Here is a 22,735-nt window from a genome sequence, read left to right as displayed (position 1 = left end):
AAAACACACACTCTAATTTTCTACCGAGGATGCCAGATGTTTCTGCCAGCTAATTGTGAAATTTACGGAAACCGGTGAACACTGCTAACTGTTTACCAAAGTGAGTACAAAATACTAAAAGTGTTTGAGTGTGTTTAGAGACTTCATATCTGAAAAGTAAATGTCCGCACGCACGCAAAAATCTCTAGTCTTTCTAGAGATTTTTGACAAAAGAAACTGAAATGATGGCTAAATCCCGTTAAGCTGCTTCAGTTTCAGGGCCCTGACATGATTTATAATTTCAAACCAGTGACCAGGGTTATTTGACCAATGTTCCATCTTTCTTTTGTCAATTTAAACCAAGTCAGTGATCACAGGTTAATCACGGGTCATGGCAATTTAGACAACCAGGGACAGATACATTACAAGTAACTCACAGGCTGGTAATGGAGCAGGGAACCTGGGTCGTGCCATTCACATTGAAATCATCCCTTGTCCCCCCAAGAACGGAGTCACTAAAACACGACTTTAACCCTTTAAACACAAGGTTGACCCTTCGGTGTCACATTTGGATTCATTTGAACCGTTTTCCTATGTGACAAACAAAATGTCTGCTATGAAAAGGAAACCTAAACCTTGTCCTGAGACCCTGACAGTGAGTCAACTAAATGGAATTCTGCCATCATTAATTCCATGACTCATGCACCTGTAGACACAGGGTTGGAAGCAGCAATTGCTTTTACAAGCAACTGAAAAAAAAAATGCCCTAAAATACTACTTATTATTTATTGATGTTCGAATTAATACTTTTTATAGCTAAATCAGACAAAGCTGATCCTCTGTGTTCTGACTGAAGTCTTGTCCAGAGAGCATTTAAGCGAAATTAAATAGGTCCGCAGTCAATAAATAAATATTACGGTATGTGTAGGCTAAACCTTTCCGGGAAATAGGGCATTTGCAAACTATAACCAATTCCATAAACCTTGACAGTTTAATTGTACTTTCCCGGCGATTTACGCAGCAGCTCACATAAAGGAACAGTACAACATCAACTCGTGTTGCAGTAGCTGGTGGGGTTTAGGCCCAATAGGAGACTTGAGAATCTCACACTACGTGCAGCCGAGTGAAGTGAAATACCAGAAACATTTCCTCACGCAGCACCTCTCACTCTCGTACCAACCGGCCGAGAGTGAGAGGGTTAATGAAGCTGGAAATGCAGCGCGGCCGCTGGAGCCCCTCCTCCCTGCTCTCTCTCTCTCTGCCTCTGCCCGGGCCCATCCGACTAACAGGAAAGTCCCTGATCCTCAAACGCTAATTTGACATCAAATTACACCCACCTAAAAGTGCTGACGGCGTCGGATAATAAACCTTCCAGCTTTATGAAGTAGAAGAAGAAGAAGAGTCAGTTGTTGTCAAACGATGCGGAGGTGAGTGCAACTTCGATATCCTGGCTCGCTGAAGTATCACTTTGTATCGCTGTAATGTTGCTCAAAGTTACACGGTAGCGAAAGTTTTGAAGTAGCTTTGTTTTCATTACGAACTTTGGTCAACCCCCCCCCTCGGTGTTTTATTAAGACTGACAGTGCACGGTAAACAATAGTGAAATATATTTACTAATGCACAAACAGGCTCGTCAACTACACTTCCACCAACACATCACCGTCTGCAGCATGTTCAGGGTTTCCCTACTATTACAATTACTATTACTATTAGTTAGCTGCAGCTGATTTGGGGCACCACCTAAAGCCGAATACACTATAAAAAGCGTTGTGGAGAGCATCAAAAACTAACTTCAAGACTTTTTAGGTGTCGCTTAGTTACTATCTGCTCCAGCATTTCCACATCTTTCGAAATTTTACACAGATAGGGTCATAATAATGGTCAAAAGTGATGTGAAATTGCATATCTTTCAGTAAAATGTGTTCACATGTTGTTAGTGGGTGACTTCCACATCCACCAAACAAGCACATGCAAAAAAAAGAGTCATTTTGGAGAGTTTTGCTGGCAGCTGTTTCAGACTGTGGTGAAAGTCAGCACACAAGACCCCCCCCCCCCCCCCCCCCCCCCCCACACACACACACACACATAAATGCAAGTTTGTTTTTATGAGCAGGCCTGTGAATGTCTTATTATACTGTAAAATATAACCTTTTAGGCCGGACTGTAACAAGCTCTGCACAGGCTCATGATGTGGGACATCTTCACATGAATTCCTTCACTCCTCTGGATTGCACAGCATGCCTGTGAATAAGGCCATCAGAGCAGAGCTTGGATGGTATTGTGGTTTTACCTTTGCCCAGATGTCATGATGAGTATAATGCAGTCTCATGCCATGCATTCCTTAGTGAGGGGGCTATCTCTTTTTTGGAGCTGGGTTTACCTACTTTAACCCCCTCCCTCCCCTGTGGCAGGTCTGGGCATGTTTACAGACTAGACCCACTAAGAATCTTTGTCAGTGTAGGGTAAATCTCTGACAAGAGTGTTCCATGATGACATTCCTGAATGGTCAGATTCATTTCTCAGACTTTTGTCCGAGTATATTTATAGACCCCTTCTACTCTCTTAAGTAACAAAAATAAACTGTAACAAAAATAAACTAGGATCATCGACTCGTGGTTGCACCTTAACAGCCAACCAGTCAAGATACAGTTTACATTGTTGTCTGTCCAGACTGAACAAAGGCTTTCGGGCAAATTATTAGAACATATTAAGTGTAGTTTTAAAGCTATTGATTAATAAAATTGGTTGAGCTTGACTTTGTTAAGCTTCGTTGTGTATTGTATCTTGTGCTGTGTGCCTGCTGTATTAGTGTGTAAATTCATTGGGCGAAACAAAAAACTGGGTCAAATTCCTTTTATATGCACACATCCTGGGACAATAATGCTGATTCTGGTTGACCATAAAGTTGTAGCCATGACAGAGAATAATGCTTTAAATATGGATGTTGCTGCCAAGAAGTTACATATTCTAAAACGTGGATGTTTCACAAACATCTTCAACCTGACAGCAGAGACGACCTATACAATCAGCCTCAATCACAGTCACACCCAAGACTAGGGTCGGCAATTCAGAGAAGTTGACCTTTGACCTTTTGGACATCAAATATCACCCTTCATCATTTCATCCTATTAGACATTCGTGTGTAATTTTTGCATAGTTGGCATTTGAATTCTTGAGTTATGGCCACAAACTTGTTTGGTCAGGTCACACTGACCTCAGACCACTGAAACCGAATCAGTTCATCCTCGAATCTGTGTTCACATTTGTGCCAAGTTTGAGAAATTCCCCTCAAAGTGTTTACAAGAATCTGACAGACAACCGAGAACATAATGCCTCTGGTCACAGCTGTCGGCGCGGAAGCATAAAAAAAGTTATACCACAGACTGGCCTTGTGATCAATGGCATGTTCCAAGTACACAGCAAAAGGGCATGTATGTATGCTCATTGGTCAGGCCCATTGCATTTCAAAGAGTCATTTCACTCTTAACAAATATGTTTCCTGTAATGTTCAGATTCTAGATTTACACTGAAACACTACATCATGCATGTAATAGTTTTAAATGAATGACAAGGCAGCAAGTAAACCTGTATTTAAGTTGCATATAAGCTTTTGTAATATTTTTTTAGCTCATTGTTTTTCAGTGTCCTTAGTGGTCCTTATCTACCTGTTTTGTGACTTGTGCAATGACATCAGTGACTCTGAAAGATGAATCAGCTGTACATTTATTACCATGTAACACGCCTATGCGCCTCAGTGGTATTTTATGTTGCTGTCAGTTTTACGGCAAAACGGCCTCGAACTCATAAAACAAATTTCCCAGCAGCAGCAACATGTGCTGGAATACCTTCATAAAGTCGATGATGTTTTCTTTTTTAAGTGGAGAGCTGTGTCTGGTGAGAGCTTCACACCTGCAGACACCGATCACAAGAGTGAGGGGCATATTCAGTCTGGTCAGTTCAGGAGTTTTAGGAAAATAAATGAATGATTTTTTGTTGTTGTTTTGTTTGTTTTCTGTGACATCCTGTGCTATGATATGTTGGTTTCTCACTTTTGTGTTTGTTTTTTTCTCTCTACTGTTTTTGACCTCGGTGCAGCTGGTCTGACTGAAGTTTAGAGATTGACATGATGCGTTCCCGTGTGGATGGACCACCGGGCCCCCTCGGCAACGGAGACACCCGCAGCAACAGCAATAACAACAACAGCAATGGCAACGAAAGCAGTGGGAACTCGGGTTCGCAGTATGCACTGTGCGCTCTGGGGGTCGGGCTTATCGCACTCGGGATCGTGATGATCGTGTGGAGCGTGGTACCCGCAGACGCAGCTGGTAACAGCAGCAGCTCAGGGGGAGGCAATGATGTTCACGGGAGGAAGAATAAAACATCTTCTGTGGCCTTTGTGTTGACGGGCTCTGGGGTGGTGATGCTGCTGCTGTCCTTGTGTCTGGGGATGAGGAACAAACAGCGAGAGCAGCAGAGACTCCTGGAGGCCCAGAATCACAGAGCGGCAGCAAGGGAGCAGGAGCAGCGAGAGACGTGAGTTCAGTTATGGCTTTCTTGCTAAACAACATTTGGAGCTTAGAAGTAATGTTTTATCACGGTGACTTCTTTTTGTTGAGTTTTCTGTGAACAGAAACTTGATGTAACTATGTCAACTACAAACATTAGACAGGAAATAATGTTGAGCGTATTGTAGATTCCGGAAAGCTTGTACCCCTTCAAACATGCGAGAAAGAGCTGCTGGTGGATTATATTGTCTGATCCATACTTTTGTTTTAAGCTAGCACCACTTTTTTCTGTCATTTATGGGACACAATTTCTTTTCGGATAAGTATGACGCCAAAAAACATAGCTGGTATTCGCCTCGTCAACATCACATGACCGATGTCTGAGTAACAATGTTGAAAGCACAGATACATTTGAAGGCTTGAAATGAAAGGAAACTTTAGTTTGAGGAAGAAAACAAATTCACATTTTACACTGTTACTTTCCGGAGTTTGATTAACTGACGTCTTAGCCGGTAAAGTGCACGCTGTAGGGTTTCAGGCTCTCAAGTCTTGAATATTTCCCTGCAGCTATTGCATATTTGATTTGATTTTACAGACCGTAATCTGTGGGAAATGGGCTAAAACATGCAATGCACTACATTTAACATTAAACATTTGAAAATAACATTATATTATGAGCCTACACTTACCTGTGTTTACCTTTGTAGCGGGCGTATCGCTGTAATTTGTGCGGTTCATGTGTCATTTTTAATTGTACACGTCTATAATGTCTGCAGTGCTGAGGAACAAGCGCAGCGTTATGCTGTCCCAACCTATGAAGAGGCCGTAGGCAGTGGCCAGTACCCCGTCCGTCAGAGCAACCTTCGCCCAAGCACCTCCCAGCTACCTTCCTACGATGACCTGGTCCAAGTCGATGGCGTGCAGTTTGAGAACGAGGGGTCAGAGGTCACAACTGCCGGATCGCAGCCTGCCCCGGCCTCCGGTGCTCCCACTGCTGCTGTTTCTTCCGCATCGAATCGTAGACCTGGGAAAAACAGCCGCAAGCTCCTCCCTATCAAGATCCGCAGGATTAAATCGGAGAAGCTGCACATGAAAAACGTTGATAACTCTCAGCCAGCAGCTGGAATCAGTATTGAACCACTCACCCCACCACCGCAGTATGAGGATAAAGTGCCTCCACTTTAAGATCAGGATAATCATGTTTAAAACAATCTAGTGAAAAGCCTGGATTCCTTCATGAGCACCGGTCGTGGATCTGGATTATCCTCGTGAAGCCAAGACTTGAATAAGGCTCCCTACAAAATGTTCTCTGTGGCACTTTGTTATAAAATACACTATCCGTTCAAATTCCTCATCATGCTACATCACTCCAAAGCACTGAACGGAGGAACCCTTTATTTTGTTCTGGGTGTCACTGGATCTCTAAAACAGACACAGATGGTAATGGACACCTTTGCCGGATCTGTCCTCGCTGTGACAGATGTGGTCACACTGGCACATTGGATTTAGTAAAAAGCAAATGCAGTTTTCTTTTCTGTTGTGGTCGGTTGCCGTTAATAGACAACCTTTATGTAACAGGCGCCTGCACTGCGCACTGACTGTAAACATGAGTCAATAGTGGAAGAGATCATGGGACATCAGTGAGCTTACAGTGAGGACTTGTGTTCACACTTTAAAAGCAACGTGCAGAGCTTTCATTTTGTGAGGTAGCTGCTGTTGAGGCAGCTTTTCACAGTGGAAGGCTTTGGATCGGCTTTACTACAGTGAGTGACTGATCATCTTATGTACTCAGGTGGCTAGACCTGATGTCGTATCATGCTACACAAAAACTCGTCCTCATTTTCTCATCTCATCCACAAATCAGGTAGTTTGGCTACCTGATAAGTGTCCAAGTTTCTATTTAACTCTGGTTTCCATCAACTGAAAAACACTAGGACACACTTTGTGCTTGAGGAGCAGTCCACATGTATTACCAGACTCAACCATCTACATGTGGAAAGACAAAAAAAAGCACAAAAATGTCAGAGCTGGTTATTAAGGTGCAATTTAAAGGTCATCCATCTGGCTTGACGTCGTTAGGGAGAGGAAGGAAAGAGGCTGCTGTTAAAAAAAAAAAAAAGAAGTCATCATTAAATGTTAACATTTTATATTTACAAATACTAGGGCAGCAGCAGCAGAGGCCACCAATAAAGTCATGATTCAATTGCTTTAAAAGAGTCATTACTTTCCAGGAAGAAATCATTTTCCAGGAAGCTCAAGGTGTCATTTTATGGCGCCTTTAAGCAGTGGTCATTCTAACTGACTGCAGATGCAGCAGGATTTACCCTACAGTTGTTCACACTAACGTACAGTTATGTGTCTTTGTGCTCAGAACCACATTTTCTTAAACGTTTCAAAACATATTGTATGACTGAACATGAGCTTGTTCTAATGTGGCTCTTTCAATGCAGTGTTGCTTCTGTTCTTGCAAATAGCGTGCAGGCCCAGAGGGAAGTATGAGAGCTTGAAGGAAGTGAATAGTTGAAAGTCATTGCTCTGTTGCCATGGTGAGTTGTGAAGGCGGTAGTGTCGTCTTCGCAGTTTTGTTCTCATTCTAGATGACCAACAGAAAGACTCTTTGACTGTGCAGCTGCGCCATAATGACAGCAACTGTTGCTCACTTGCTTGCTGATCACCGTTCCTCCAACCACAGCTTGACTTGCAGCCCTGTTTTCACTCTAAAGCATGCAGAGAAAGAAAAGAGGCTGGGTCAGGCTTTATTCAGGGAAATGGTTCGAGCTGCATCAGTCCACACTATTGTACTGCAATTCCACTTGTGTCGATAGGAACAGCTTAAGCCAAACGAATTTACTTCTCAGTCATTTCATTAAATGTTACTAATTTTGTGAAGTTGCACAACTATGGCTTTGTTTTATATGACAAAAGGCACTTTTATTTAGTGTCTTTATCCCCCAGTTCTACATTCTGTTCAAGTAAAATAACGTGCATTAAAAGTGCTCTGTTGTTGTCAGCTAATTCAATTATATATTTCCCAGTTTTATGTCAGTTGAAGGAAAAATTACTTTTAAGCAAACAGCAGCAAGGTCATCACATCATGACTGTCATTACCTGTTTTGCAGTCAAAGCTTATCCGACAGTGTATCCTTTATTTTATTCATCATGTTTGCACCGCAGACATCAGCATTGTACCTCATTTGTGAATTGACCAATTTACTACACAATTTATTTGTACAACTTTTTTAAATTGTTTGGATTTATCAGTCACTTTTGGTTTTATGGCCATGAAATCCCAAAACAAAGGCTATTTTTCCATTTCATTTATTGTTTTTTTTTTTTTTTTTTTTTTTTTTTTTTTATTTTTTTATTTTTTTTTTATCATTTGAATGTTTCTTTTATATGTACCATGAAAATGTGCTTTTCTATGATAATTTTAATGAGATTTTTTTTCATGAAGAGTAAAAAAACCCACATTTAACTCATGAATATTTATGAGAAATAAAAGGAAGTATTAATTAACCTCAGTGTTTTCAAAGTGTATTCTGCTGTAATTACCACATCATTATAAGTCATATTCCATGTTGCCTAAATGACAACATCTGCTGGACATTCCAACATCCATATTTTTTTACTTCGCTGCTGTTCTCCAGTTCTTGGTTTTAAAGGATCTTCTGTATTGAAAGCGGAAGGTGAGAAAAAACAGCTTGATGTTGTCAGGTTTGTAGGACACGGACAGTACTTCAACTTTTCATGCACATTCACTGGCTCTGAATTCCACTTGTTAACACTGATACACAGAAGGAGACAACAAATAATAAATCCAAGTTGTTCTTGACGTAATCAAGAGCCTTTTCAGTAGTTGGTCATAACCTGTGGAATGACCAGGAGAAAAAAAACAATTAAAATACACCTCCTGATATTCGGTGTCAAGGCTTTTGTGCTTGTAAGGTTATTCACTAAATGAAGTGTTCCTTACTTTGTTGATCCAGTCGATATAGGAGCTGACTTGTGTGAAGACAGTGGGCTTCTGGAAGATGTTGCAGCCCTGACCAGAGCCGAAGCTCACCACACCGTGGACGTCCCAGGAACCATCATCATTCTGGCAGTTCAGGGGGCCACCTGAGTCTCCCTGTGGGTCAGCATAGTATGTACAGACACTAGGAGGTGTGGCCATCAGTGATCAGTTAGTCATGCTGAAATTAGCTTTCACTTTGTTTCAAAATAAATCTCCTTTCCGTGAATCTCCTTCCATCTTTCATACTGTGTTAAATTGAAATATATGACTACTGTAATTGCCCATTAAATTACTGTTAGATCTTAAGATGGCCTGTTCTTTGTAGTCTGAACTTACATTACAGCCGGCAGTGATGCCATCTCCTCCAGCACAGACCATGTTTTCTGTTGCCAGGACGCTCCACCAGTCGGGCTGTGAGCAGATATCGTGAGCAACTACAGGCAGGAGAGCCTGCTGCAGGATGTCAGTGGGGGGACCACTGGCTGTGGAGAAGAAACTTGGTTAACTCAAGTAAGAAACAGCTTTGACGGAGGTTCATAATGTTCATATTTCTCAATGATAAGAGTGTTGCAACTGTAGTCTCCACTTTTCATTATGTTTTTACTACCTCTGCCAGAAGGCAGACAGCTGAGTCAGTGAAGTCGCACTGATGCATCTTATAATAAGGCGTGCTTCTGTCTCCTTTTTATCAACAGAACAAATCGGGCATGTCTGAGTAAAATGTGAGTTCACTGTTTTTCAAAACAAGATTCATCCTGGTTCTTGAAGCCAAAAGTTTTACCTCACTGTGTTTGTAATTGGTCAGTGTGTGCAGCTGTGTAGCACATTCTAGATAAAAGGGTAATATGCTCTGGGCTTAAAAAGTATCCCTAATTCAAAGTTCACGTATGACACAGATATATTTAATACTAATTAATGACGTAGAATATTACTTGTGTAATAAAACCATGAAGTCAGTGTATCTGCCCTCCTGTGTGTTTTTTCAGTTATTTTCTCTGACAAAACATTTCATTTCTCCCAATTGATTGCCTGTAGTATCTATGTAGGCCTATAAATCGGGATCAATTGGTCAGTTGATTGTTGAATGAACTGTTGTCAAATTTTTTGATCAACTAACAGTTGAGAAATGTTCTACTTTGCTAAATTGATCTATATTTTACTGATGTGCAAGGAAACTGACTGAAAAGGCACTAACAGGAAATACTACTTAATAAATCTTCAGAACATTTGTATTGATGTAGCGATTTATCCTGCGGAGGTGCATTCACCCACTGGAGAGTCGACCCCAGCCAGTGACGTAGCAGGGAGCACCGTGTGGCAGGATGACGCCCTGGTCTGGAAGGCAGGCGGGCATGATGGTGTCAGAGAAGCTGACGGGGGAAGACAGCTTTATCAGGGCAATGTCGTTCCTGCAAAAGACCAAACAATTCCCTTATGTTCAGTTAACTGATCACTGATAGTGCTCTTACACATGGTGGCCTGCTGATTCCACTGTTTACTTGGACTCATGAGGTGACATTGAGCTGTGTGGAATGCGGTTGCTGTTACCGGCTGAGCAGGTTGTTGTAGTCCTCGTGAGAGATGACTTTAGCCGCCCTCCGAGCTATCGAGCCCTCCTCGTTCGCCTTCAGGCTTTGTTTACCCAGCTCCACTTGGTAGTTGTAGCGGTCACTGTGGGATGGCAGTGGACATTGTATTGGCTTCGGGGTGTAGATAGTGGTATTGACTGTTTGTGTACAAAAGTAAGATTGAGCTGATGGTAGTGGTAATGTATGATTGTTTGGGTGACCAAAACATGACACTCTTCCTTCTCTGTTCGTTGATGGCAGACATTCCTGCTGATTCTTGAAGAACATCCTTGTTAATGTGTTCAGCAGCTCTTACAATTACAGAAAAATCCAAATTAAGCATAATATTCTGTTGGGCAGAAGAATATTGGCACAGGCACAGACCATTATGTGGCTTATTTAATTACTACTGAGTAATAATCAATGCTGAACAGTAGCAACATTTCTTATTCACATAAAACTGTCATCAATTTAACAAAACAGACAATTTAACAATTTCTTTATTCCAAGTACTAATATATCACTAATACAGACATTTGTAACCATAAAATCTTCCACCTTAAAGGTATGTGAGGTTTTAAAAATTATTATGCTCTGTTATCATTTTAATTACACTGACAACCTTCCCTCTTGTGTTGGGTTGAACTTACTTGATGCAGTGTGCAGCAGACAGGACCCAGTCAGAGGAGATGAGGGTGCCTCCACAGACGTGCCTCCAGCGCCCACTGCTGTCTGACTGGAGTGAGACCTGGACAGCGTAGAGAGACATTCAGTATACGGTGAACTTTACTAAACCTTCTATAATTCTCCTAGCTCTGCTCAGAAGGATAAATCATTGTCCGAATTTTAACATTCATGAAATTTATATAATAAATTCCAGAGATGAAATGTGTAAAAATAGATGTCACTTTTTCTGTCTGCGGTAGTAAAGTGAAAATGTAGACTACGTGCTGATCAGAGTAAAGATATTTTTACACATTCAGACCAGACCTTACCTGCCAGGGCCAGCTGTGAGGCCTGACGTCCTCTCCCGCCACCACCCTGGTCAGCGCAGGAGGGAAGGTGGGAAGACCACAGCCAGAGACTGGGACATGGCGAGTCATGTCACAAACAACATTGTCATACTTTGTGGTACACTAAAGCTTATTGAATGATCAATTTCAATAAATATATGCACACATAAACAACAATGCAAAATGAAAGCAGTTTTTAAGACACATGGCATATGTTATAATTCTCACACCAGACTAATGAGAAAAAGATAGTAAATATTTAAACCTATACCTTTGATTAATTATGAACATTTAAGTGAAAAAAAAGTTAAGCAATGTTTATCTAATTTACACGGTATTATAAGTGCTTCTGATGAGATCATTAACTAACCACCTGTTTTTTGATACTGCAACTGAGGTTTAAGCAACATATGTGAGAAGATTTAAAGTGCCTTACCACAAGCTACCATGACCGCAAGAACCACCAGTGTCCTCATGATGGATGATGTTTGTGTAAGTGTCTGCTTAAATTCGTGCTAAAACCCGTCTTGTTTTTATAGTCTCCCGTATGCTAGGAGCTTCTGTCCAGTGTAAAGACCTGTCCTGGGAAAGAAAATCAAACAAATGCTGGAAACTGAGGACATAGCAGGTGGTCAGTGATAGCAATTTCCCATCAGTGTTCCCATTGACAAAAATAAGAAACTATTCTGCTATTTAAGTGCCATGAATAAAACTTGATAGTTGATTAATATATTTGTCAGAATAAAAGTAACTAGATATTCTTGCCCTCCCCTCAGATTCCTTGTAATATTTTGGGAAAACGGTTAACCCATAAAACAAAGGTAGGATAAAACAAAAAGTAACACAAAATCTTTTATTTCATTTACTCCATATCTCTTTATTTTACAGGTGCAGATGGTATCTTTGGTGGCAAAAGGCTGTTCTCTCAATAGGTCACCATTTTCTGTGAAAGAGATGATACAGACATGTTAGATTAGGTGCAACATTTTCAGCTGTATATGCAGGGTATTTGTTTTAACTGTTTGAGATTATTGGACTATTTTAATCTTGGAAGAATGAAGTAAAAATGAAATAAGATATAACTGAGAGCTTACAGAGTTGATCCAGTCGATGTAGGAGCTGACTTGTGTGAAGACAGTGGGCTTCTTGCGAAGGTTGCACTTGAGCCCGGAGCCGAAGCTGACGATACCGTGAACCTCCCAGGAACCGTCAGAGTTCTGACAGTTCAGAGGACCGCCAGAGTCGCCCTGAGTCATGTGACAGAAAAACATATGACACGTGCAAATTCCTCATTTTACAGTCAAGTGTAAAAGACAGTTAGTGTGTGTCTGCTTGATGGTTTACATCGAACATTACTCATGATATGTTACATACGGGATTCCTTTAACTGTTTTAGACCTTCTAACTGACATTCCACATCTGATGTCCTGTATGTTATTCATTAAAAAAAAAAAGGCAGTATACGAGAGATAGCTGTCAAATGTTGGGGGAGAACAACAACTGACGACTATCAATTAATGGACTTAAGTAAAGGACAGTTTTAATTGTAATTTTTTTTTTGTATTGTTCCAATTGCTTGTTTTTGTCCGACCAACTTTTAAAAAACCTACAGCTGTTTAGTTTAATGTCAAGACAGCCGGTATTCACAAGAAGAAAAGAAGAAAAAAATGACAGTAAACCAATCATCAAAATATTTGCTTTGTTGCACTCTTTTTTTTTACATTGCTTATATTTGTAATTGAAAAACAAATTTTGAGATGGGTAATGTACAGTATGTGCCCTCTTCTCCATAGTAAATACAGAATAAAAACTTAACAAAACAACAAGTCAGTTTTTGTACTGTATAAGGAAACATGAATGTAACCTAATGTGTCTACTTTACAGTTTGCAACAGTATAGTGGCTCCTTTTATTGTAACAATAATGTGATTGTGTCGTTCATTATTTTAGACTTACGTTGCAACCGGACACAACTCCGTCTCCGCCTGCACAGACCATGGTCTCCTTCACCTGGAAACTCCACCAGTCAGACTTGCTGCAGGTAGCAAAGTCCACCACGGGAAGGAGAGCCTGCTGCAGGATGTCGGCGATGGGACCTCCGGCTGTGTGGAAGAGAGATGCAAACAAGTTCAAGTTGAGCTAAGGTGAGGAGTGGAGATAAACCACAGCCTAACAGGACAAATGTTGCATCTAGCTGCAGCATTTAGTCAAACCATGAGTGTTGGATGAGGCAAAACACAGTGTCCATCCTGTCATTACCCTATTGTAAAAAATTACGAATAAACAAAATATATTTTCTGCTAAATAATTGACCACTCAGCAGTAAAAAGAACATCCAGTTAGTACATTCACCTTATATACTTATATCTGTATGTAGATGAATAATTAAACTGAATTAAGAGAGGAAAGAAGCCACTCACTGAAGAGGCGACCCCAACCGGTGACGTAGCAGGGCTCGTCATGAGGGAGGAGGAAACCAGCGGCAGGAAGACAAGCAGCCATGATGGTGTCAGAGAAGACGGCAGGGGACTCCAGTTTGATCAGGGCAATGTCATTACTGGAGAAGAAACACATGAACATTTAGTTTCATCAAGTACTACTATACCTACTATTTTTTTTGCCCGTAATGTTTATGTAAACAATCTGTTTGATTTTCAAGTGTTACAGTTCGTCGCTCTTAGTGAGAGGTAATAGTTTACCGAATGAACAGGGGGTTCCACTTCTCATGCACAATGATGTTGGCGGTACCCATGAACACAGCAGCGTCCTCCGTCTCTTTCAGGTTGTGCTTTCCCATGGCCACTCTGTACTCTCTGCCACTGCTGCAGGTTCACACAGCACAATATAAAGCAGTTATATATTAGAACATAAATCCATTTGAATGATTACTTTTGCAGAAAGTTACTTCAAAACACAATCTCTAACCACCATGTTATGTATGTAGCATTTTAATCCACTGTTGAGTCCTAAAAGTTAGTTTTTCTATAAACAAGAAGAAATGTGCTCATGTGTTGAGATAATTTACCCACCAGCTAATTTGCTGAATAATAGCCTGCATAATTAACACTTACTTGGTTGTGGGACTTTACTGAATTAAGTCAACATTTATTGGAAGCAGTTTATGGGTGATACTATAGACCAAATACCATGTCACTGATTAATATAGATATTTGTGCTGCATGGAGGTATGATAACAACCTCCCACTTCTCTTTTTTTGTACCTGATGCAGTGAGCAGCGGTGAGGACCCACTGGTTAGAGATCAGAGTACCTCCACAGGTGTGTCTCCACTCCCCCTCTCTGTTGTACTGCAGGGAAATCTGAAACATTCATAAGAATACAATGAATTATCTATAGGTGTTTTTTATTTTATACTTTTTTCGTTGTATTGGTGTTCTCTATAAGATATGTTGTTTTTCATGCTCCTAGCAGTGTTGGTTGTTCAATCAGTATGCTATATGCCTCCTACTTTAGTGTTTCCTTTTCAACCAAGCCTCTGATGATCTAAATGCACCCCAACATTAACCACACTTCTATTTAAAAAAAAAAAAAATCCATTCTTTGTCCTGTGTCTTTGACTTAATGTTGTTGTTGTTGGTTTCTTTATGCATTTTTATTTTCTTATTGAATTTGTGTCAAGATATTAATATTAGTACACTGTAATAACACTAAACTGTGTTTCTTTTAAAAAATTGTATCTAATTTTATTCCGTTTTGATCTATTTAGTTTAAAAGTTCAATGAATTGATTCGCATTTTTTAAACAACTTTGAAATGCTTCTGTGTTTGAAAGGTGCAAATAAGCCCACCTTACCTTTATTGTCTAAAAATGAATACTTTTATTTTCCATTACACCACACTGTTTCAAGTTTTAGTTCCAAGTAAGTAAGTAAGTAAGTACATTTTATTTGCACCTTTCACAGGCATAAAATTACAAAGTGCTTTACAGTCTGTTTGTCACACACTGCACTATATATCTTTAATAGAAGCATTTTTATAATAATATCAGAGTATTTTTTTCAGACATCAGATATCCTATTTTGTGAATGAACTTCCTCCCTCAGCATGTCCTTACCTGCCAGGGCCAGCTGTTAGGCCTGACATCCTCTCCTCCAACCACCCGGGTCACCACAGGGGGGGAGGTGGGCTGGCCACACCCATAGGCTGAGGAGACATACAGTAAGACTCTTTCAAAATTTTAGATTAGATCACACAGCTGTTATCTATGCAGTTTGTAAAGAAAGCTAACAACTGAACAGAGACAGATGGCCGTAAGAGTGGAGAGTGTTGTGTTTTGTAACAACAAAAAGATCCTTACCACCAGCGACAAACAGAGCAAGAACCACAAACTTCATCATGTCAGTATCTCTGCAGTTTTCTCTTAACATCTGACATATTTATACCTTTCACAATGTTATGTAACCTGCCAGCACTGAATCAAATTCTTGGAAATGTGCTGCTTAACAAATCTTAACGCTGGGGTGGAGCTTAGTGGACTTCAAAACTGGCAGACAAGAAAACAAATACCCGGCCAAGGATAAAAGTGTCCTAGAATTTTGTATGTTGTTTTAACTTGTTTGTTGAACATGTCTGTGGAATTATGGGTTTTTAGCTTTTATCACCAGAAGCTGGAGTTCACACAAAGTGCATGATTCCATATCAAATGAAACACTCCCTATTCTGATTACCTTTTAAAGGAAAAATAGTGCCTATTCCAGCAGCTGAAGTTTCCATTCCACATGAAAGCATTGAACAGCTGACTGAGGTGTATTAGCTAACGAACAAACTATTTACTAACTAATACACAGTTATTAGAACAATACTGAAATTCTACTTACCTTGTATGTCTACATAAAAATAGATCTGTAAGTGCTGTAATGTTTGCTTGTATAAAGTAGCAATTCCTTTGCATTAATCCACCAACATTTTTTGTCACTGCAAAAATATTACAATTTTTAAAATTACAGTTTATGAATGAGTGATTTATTTTTCAAATTAATGTCAACATTTTGCATTTATTTTCTGATAAACAAGTTCAAACAATGCAAATAATTAATGCTGTCCATAACAATTTAACCAATGTGCTACAACCACAGTACCTGTTGTATCAGAAGTCATAAAAACCCATTGGTTTACTTAATAATTTAATCATATCAATTCACAGCCTTGCAAAAATATGAATAACACAAACATTAGTGAAGTTCTATCTCCTATAATGATCATAATAACAAAACAAAACAAAAATCAGTTTTATAATTTTCCACCCAAATATTTCATGTGTAGGCTATAAAGAGCATTAGAATACATTAGAATGAAGAAAAAAAAATCCCTTTGCTCTATTCAATCTAATTTGTTCTCAGCAATTTCTAAACTTTAACGAAGTGCCCACTTTATTACATAACAAACTAGAAATTTGTAAAGTGAACATCCTTATTTTTGTTCATACAAAGAAATACAAATGGACTGATCATTTTTAAATGAATAGACCATCATCTGTAGTCAGAAGACCTGAACAACTCAGGAAGCATCTGTGTGGTTCACACTGAGGTGGAGGTGGTGGAGATAAGGTGTATTTGGGGATATCTGGGGTTACTTATCTCCAAGGTTGATTTATTTTTCCCATCAGCTTTTCTTGGCTGTGCTGAGGTCAATGTTAGGCAACACATCTGAGGTCTGTAAATAAGTGTGTTAATACACTATATAAGGAGGAGCAAGTCCCTCTAACGCTCTGCTGAAGACAGACACAATGAAGTTCGTGATCTTAGCTTTGTTTGTTGCTGGTGGTAAGACAATTATTTTTCTCTGACTAGAAAATAATGTGTTGCTGAACCTAACAATCTTATATAGTGACTGATGTTAAGAAACCATTGTATATCACCATATTTTCTATCATTGCCCTTCAGCTTACGGGTGTGGCCTGCCCACCTTCCCCCCCGTCCTCACCAGGGTGGTCGGTGGAGATGATGTCCGTCAGAAAAGCTGGCCCTGGCAGGTATAGACCTTTCAAACTTCTCTTTAAAATTCTGTGCTTTCCTCAAATCATAAAACATTCATGTGCTGTCATTATTTCGCTCTCTGCAGGTGTCTCTGCAGTACAAGAGTGGCAGCAACTTCTACCACACCTGCGGTGGCACTCTGATCTCCAACCAATGGGTCCTTACTGCTGCTCACTGCATCGGGTGCGTTTAAAACATTAAAGTCCTGTAAAATTTACAGTGCATTCAAGACAGAGAAGACGGTGACAGACCAACCATATGGTAGAGGGGTACTTGATGGGATACAGAGGAAGTACACAGAAGTACTTCAGTAATCTGATGAGTAAAATACATAGAAATGGAAAAACTATGCAATTAAGTCTTTAAACTTAAATAGGATTTAGTAAACTGTTACTGTCGCTGTATACTTACTTTTAATTAAATTAAGAAAAAGCTATTTCATTGACATCAGAATAGTAACTGGTAATCCAACATCTGTTATCACCATGCAGAAAATACAGATCTAGAGATTTTCAGAGTAAATGAACACTTTATGGTCTCAGCAGTTGTCCTGTACTAATGTACCAGTAGTAGAGGTAAGTGTTCTGGTACTTATTACATTTGTGTTCTAATAAAGTAAGTGACTGAAAGAGTAATGTTATAACATGTTATGAGATCAACACAACTGATGCTTGTTTCTGTGTTTTTTGTGGCTAAGCAGCAGTCGCACCTACAGAGTCTACCTGGGCAAACACAACCTGAAGGAGAACAACGAGGCTGGATCCATCGCCCTCAGCCCCGGTAAGATCATCGTCCATGAGAGCTGGGACTCTTACAGAATCCGGTGAGCCATAATGTAGAGCCCACAATATTCAGGGGACTGAATATTTTGCCATATCCTTGTTATTAATGCTCAGTAGTGATCTGCTTCTAAATGTGCCATTTGTATTCACTTTCCAGTAACGACATTGCTCTGATCAAGCTGTCAACCCCCGTCACGTTGTCCGACAGCGTCATGGCTGCCTGTCTTCCCAACTCTGGTGACACCCTGCCTCACAGTGCTCCTTGCTACGTGACCGGCTGGGGACGTCTCTGGAGTGAGTTCTGTTCACTAAATCAAAGGAGTTTCAGTGAATGGGAGCCTGTACAGTCTGCCAACCTAACCCTCTTCACCTTAGTGTTTAATCAATTTTCCCGTGGAATTTGTGTTAACACAACACTTGGGGTGAGATGAGAGGATCGAGTTACACAGGTTCATCCTCAAACTAAATGTCACTGAACACTGCTTTGAACAGGGCTCAAGTAGTTGAATCTGGTTTTAGGATCACTCATAGTCATGTCTTGGTTTTTGTCTTTGCCTCATAATTCTGATCTTAACCTCACTAATTTCCCAATAATTTCCAAAATCCACATTTTACATAAACATACATAAACATAAAGATATTACGATTCTTGCATAACTTTTTGCTTTTTAAGAAATTGTGTCTATATTGAAACTGAGCCAAGTGGACCTAGTTTTGTAACTGACCTGATCGTGAACATGATGGTCTTGACTTCAGCTCTGAATTTGAATGCCTTGTTTTCTTCTAAAGCTGGAGGTCCCATTGCTGACATCCTGCAGCAGGCCTTCCTCCCTGTGGTCGGCCACTCCACCTGTACCAGGTCTGACTGGTGGGGCAGTCTGGTCACCAGCAGCATGGTCTGTGCTGGAGGAGACGGAGTGCTGGCTAGCTGCAATGTGAGTCAGATAAACTTTAACAATCGTATACCATGTTTAAATCTAGTTCCTAAAAAACAAACAAACACAGCTTTACACTTAAGTATACCTCTATTTCTACATTATGTGCAATTTTCTGCCTAATGTCACGATTGTCTCTGTTGTCCTTCAGGGAGACTCCGGCGGTCCCCTGAACTGTCAGAACTCTGATGGCTCCTGGGACGTCCACGGAGTGGTGAGCTTTGGCTCAAGCATGGGCTGCAACTACCCCAGGAAGCCCTCTGTCTTCACCAAGGTCAGCAGCTACATCTCCTGGATCAACAAGGTAAGTAGAAAACATACTGCAGTGTTCCTATTTTTATTTGAATTTGTACTTTAACTACTTATCTTAGAAATTTAAAGTGGAAATATTATTGAAAGGATGTTTCAGTGCCTTTTACTGGAGCAACTGAAAACTTTTTCTTAATGCCTTTCTTTCTTACTTTCTTTCTTTCTCTCCCTCCAGGTGATGGCCTCTAACTAAGATGTGGATTGGTTAGAATTATAGATATTTGGTTGTTGCACTTGACCGTCAAATAAAGAATTGTAGTAGCTAATACAGTGTCTTCTGTGTTTTCTTAATTAGACATCAGAATGGTACTGATGTGTTGGTGAGACATATGTCACATAACAATATTTGCTTAAGCCCAAAGTAAACATTTTTACTCATTTACACAGTGTTTTTTCCAGTTTTTTTGTTTGTAAACAAATTGAATTGTATTTGTTATGCTTATAAATTAAAAAAACAAAAACAAAAAAACAAGCAAAAAAAAAAACCCACTTCAAATTCATCACTTTTCAGAATCAGTGCCCAGTACTACAGTGCAGCTGAATACAGAAGAACTAACTATCTGCATAGGAATATTGTTTTTACCTGAGAATCATTGCATATAAAATTTAGGTGTGTTGAAATTTGCATCTCCACTGTGTTGGGAGAAATATGACCCAAAAACAGTGATTAAAATTTTTGCTCAAAGACGAATTTGTCCTCATCTTTGTTATGAAATCCCGTTTGTGAGCGGCACAGTGGTGCAGAGGTTAAGCATTGTCACCTCACAGCAAAAAGGTTCCGGGTTCAAATCCGGTCCTGGGCCTTTCTGTGCGGAGTTTGCATGTTCTCCCTGTGCTTGCGTGGGTTCTCTACGGGTGCTCTGGCTTCCTCCCAACATCCAAAAACATGCACCTCAGGTTAATTGGTGGTTCTAGAAATCGCCCTTAGGTGTGAATGGTCTTTGTTTCCGTCAGTCTCTCTGTGGCCCTGGGAGGGAGGCTGTAGCTCAGTCGGTAGACTGGGTTGCACACTAATCGGAAGGTTGGTGGCTCAGTCCCCAGCTCCTCCTGCCCACATGCCTAAGTGTCCCTGAGCAAGACACTGAACCCTTTAAAAAAAAAAAAAAAAAAAAAATTGCTCCCGATGGTGTACCATCAGTAAGTCGCTTTGGATAAAAGCATCAGCTAAATGTAATGTAATGTAATGTAATGGAGCGAAACGACTTGCAGTTTAAATTGTGTCCACTAGGGTTAAATTACTGCACAGTCTGTCGCTGTTCCAGGGACAGAGCCAATCAAAAAAGTCGCGAGGAAGAAATGGTCGCCATCTTGGTTTATAGAGAGTGCGTTTTCGTTAGTCGGGTTTCTGTTACGCACTTGTCTGCAGGCGACATCTCCAAACTATCACCGATAAGTTAAACTCCGGTAAGTCCTTTTTTATCCATTTTAGTCCTTTAAGCATTATCACCAATTGTGTTTGAAAAGCAAGTGAGGAGAAGTTTAATATGAAGGTTGGAGGAAAGCAAGACGCACGGTCTGAATTGTGTTGTTTAGGCGCGAGAAAGGAAAAAGGAGGCGTGTTTTCACCTGAGATTGGGTAAACTAAACAACGAAAAACATCAACAATGATAACGGAAAACAAACAAACAAACATGTAATATAAACATGCAGTGCTTCTGTTCGGTGGATGTCTTGTCTGTTTTCACCGCGCACACGCGGAGATGGCGACGTTTGCCAGCGCCTGACGACGAACAGCCGACATACAGCCGGAATGACTTCAAACAGGATGTCACCAACTATTTGTTGACAGCTTCCATATCATAAAGAACATACACATCAGAGGTATCTGAATATCGTAATCTCACACTATCATATTGTGGTGGCGGGGTGTGGTTAGCTCAGCCAGGTAGAGAGCGGGAGGAGTGGTTCATCTACACCAGGCCCCTCAGTGAAGATGTTTGATGGTTTCTGCAGCCGCTCCTTTGTGTTCTGCGAGTTTCTTTTACCTCCATATCTATATGAGGTGTTGTGATGTCCAGTTGATTCCCCCTTAGTTGTTAGTTGAGTTCAGCTGGGCTCTTCTTACCTGCAGTGCTGTGATTGATCAGTAGATGGTGACATAACTCCACAGCTATTTTTTTTTCCTTCCCCAAACCAGTTCAACAGACTGTTCAGTGCCGTTTCTCTTTATCAGAGGTTCATCCCCCCCCCCCCCCCCCTCCACCTCTGTGTGTGTGTGTGTGTGTGTGTGTGTGTGTGTGTGTGTGTGTGTGTGTATGCCTGTTCCCATTTTGGGGTTGTCTTTATGTGTCGTTGTTTTGTTAGAGTGACTCAAGCACGGCCGCAGTTTGACTGGATTGTTAGTGGGAGTCCACAACAACTGAAAATGAACAACCCTGACAGGACCAATTGTGTTTCTCTGCAGTTCTGTTGTATTTTCCCGGGATATGAACAACTCTCAACTTTATGGCTGCACCCTCAACATCCAACGTTGGATTCAGGCTCATGAGTTTGAATGTGGTGAATATGGCCCTGAAGTCTTTGTGGTCTGTAACTTATTCGAAGTGTCGTCTCTCACAGACCCAAACCCATGGAAGTGCACTGATACATATTGTACAGTCTGTCAGGCTCCTGCTGACATTGCAGGTTAGAGGCATTTCTCCTGTTGTTCTTTGCACTATAATTCTACCTGTGCTCACAAGTCCTGCCTCTTAAATGCCAGTGTGGGGCTTCTTTGTCAGAGTATGTTACGAATCCAGTCTGAGACAATTTATTTTTGAAGCTGCAGAAATCTTTTCACGGCTCGGAAGCAAATTTAACTGAAACTGGATCATGAGACTACAGCCGTAGTCTGATCAGGCACACGCATAACTCTGAGACATTTTTGGGCTCTTGAACTTCACAATTGCTCTCACTCTTTTAGCTGTGGGACTGATGCCGGTGTTCATGAACACAAGCGTGTCCATATTTGTTGTTCAGTGACAGTCCACTAGTCTTTTCAACACAGCTTTTTAAAAAAAAAAAAAAATTATTCTTCCAAAGGGGGTTTGATGCTCTAAATAACACGGTCTAATCCAACTTTCTGAATGTGGCTGATCCATACATGCCATGGATGTCACGGGAATCCCTGGTTTAATGGCTTTGTTTTCTCTCATGGGTTTGGGTCTCTAAAAATTGGATTCACGAATTACTATATTGTCCATGTCCAGTAGCTGGTTTATTTCCTTCTCAACTGCCCTCCCGGCAGGTCTTTGGGGTCGTGCCACAGTTTACACACTCATCTCCATGCAAACTTATATGCTTCATGTGTAATTTGCTTAACCCTCTAAAATGTTTTGTATATTGTTTCCTAATGTCTGACTTGCTGTCAATTACAGTGACCGTATTAACACCCACCTTCTGCACCACCTGTTCCAATAGCTTTATCATTATCAAGCTTTGGCTAAATTAACCCCCTTATGTCTACAAACTCAGCCAGTGGGTCCCTTTTACTTACCTTTAACTGACACTTGAATTTGCCTTTAACAGGTGGAGGCACTTCAGACGAAAAGTGATGTAAGGACTTTTATCGAGGTTCAGATGAGGTGCATTTCATGATCTTTTTGTCCTTGTTTATTATATTGTTGGGTGCACCAGGATCTGTTAGCAATAAAAACAAAG

The 22,735-nt window shown here is 40.5% G+C and overlaps 4 protein-coding genes across 4 annotated transcripts; 2 read left to right on the top strand and 2 right to left on the bottom strand.

Annotated features, from left to right (window-relative positions):
• Positions 1 to 1,276: 1,276 nt before the first annotated feature.
• Positions 1,277 to 6,606, top strand: tmem51a (transmembrane protein 51a). The gene is made up of 3 exons (XM_069141414.1): positions 1,277 to 1,406; positions 4,075 to 4,512; positions 5,261 to 6,606. The coding sequence occupies exons 2-3, from the start codon at positions 4,103 to 4,105 to the stop codon at positions 5,667 to 5,669; spliced, it is 819 nt and encodes a 272-aa protein (XP_068997515.1). The 5' UTR covers positions 1,277 to 1,406; positions 4,075 to 4,102; the 3' UTR covers positions 5,670 to 6,606.
• Positions 6,607 to 8,430: 1,824 nt separating this feature from the next.
• On the bottom strand, positions 8,431 to 11,700 carry LOC138192884 (chymotrypsin-like elastase family member 2A). The gene is made up of 8 exons (XM_069140566.1): positions 11,692 to 11,700; positions 11,514 to 11,577; positions 11,060 to 11,148; positions 10,715 to 10,812; positions 10,045 to 10,167; positions 9,765 to 9,905; positions 8,833 to 8,974; positions 8,431 to 8,610 (listed from the first exon to the last, which is right to left on the bottom strand). The coding sequence occupies exons 1-8, from the start codon at positions 11,698 to 11,700 to the stop codon at positions 8,431 to 8,433; spliced, it is 846 nt and encodes a 281-aa protein (XP_068996667.1).
• Positions 11,701 to 11,916: 216 nt separating this feature from the next.
• On the bottom strand, positions 11,917 to 15,432 carry LOC138193187 (chymotrypsin-C-like). The gene is made up of 8 exons (XM_069141066.1): positions 15,393 to 15,432; positions 15,150 to 15,238; positions 14,298 to 14,395; positions 13,776 to 13,898; positions 13,497 to 13,633; positions 13,033 to 13,178; positions 12,172 to 12,324; positions 11,917 to 12,020 (listed from the first exon to the last, which is right to left on the bottom strand). The coding sequence occupies exons 1-8, from the start codon at positions 15,430 to 15,432 to the stop codon at positions 12,003 to 12,005; spliced, it is 804 nt and encodes a 267-aa protein (XP_068997167.1). The 3' UTR covers positions 11,917 to 12,002.
• A 1,379-nt stretch (positions 15,433 to 16,811) lies between these two features.
• LOC138193188 (chymotrypsin-like elastase family member 2A) lies at positions 16,812 to 19,362 on the top strand. Its single transcript, XM_069141067.1, has 8 exons — positions 16,812 to 16,857; positions 16,978 to 17,066; positions 17,156 to 17,253; positions 17,771 to 17,893; positions 18,010 to 18,146; positions 18,642 to 18,787; positions 18,939 to 19,091; positions 19,272 to 19,362. The coding sequence occupies exons 1-8, from the start codon at positions 16,821 to 16,823 to the stop codon at positions 19,287 to 19,289; spliced, it is 801 nt and encodes a 266-aa protein (XP_068997168.1). The 5' UTR covers positions 16,812 to 16,820; the 3' UTR covers positions 19,290 to 19,362.
• Positions 19,363 to 22,735: the final 3,373 nt, after the last annotated feature.

Source organism: Embiotoca jacksoni, unplaced genomic scaffold, assembly GCF_022577435.1.
Source record: "Embiotoca jacksoni isolate LCO1_2020_lvr unplaced genomic scaffold, fEmbJac1.0.p SCAF_9, whole genome shotgun sequence".
Classification (NCBI taxonomy): domain Eukaryota; kingdom Metazoa; phylum Chordata; class Actinopteri; family Embiotocidae; genus Embiotoca; species Embiotoca jacksoni.
Note: the sequence above shows the minus strand (reverse complement) of the source record. Positions and strands in the feature narration are given on the sequence as shown.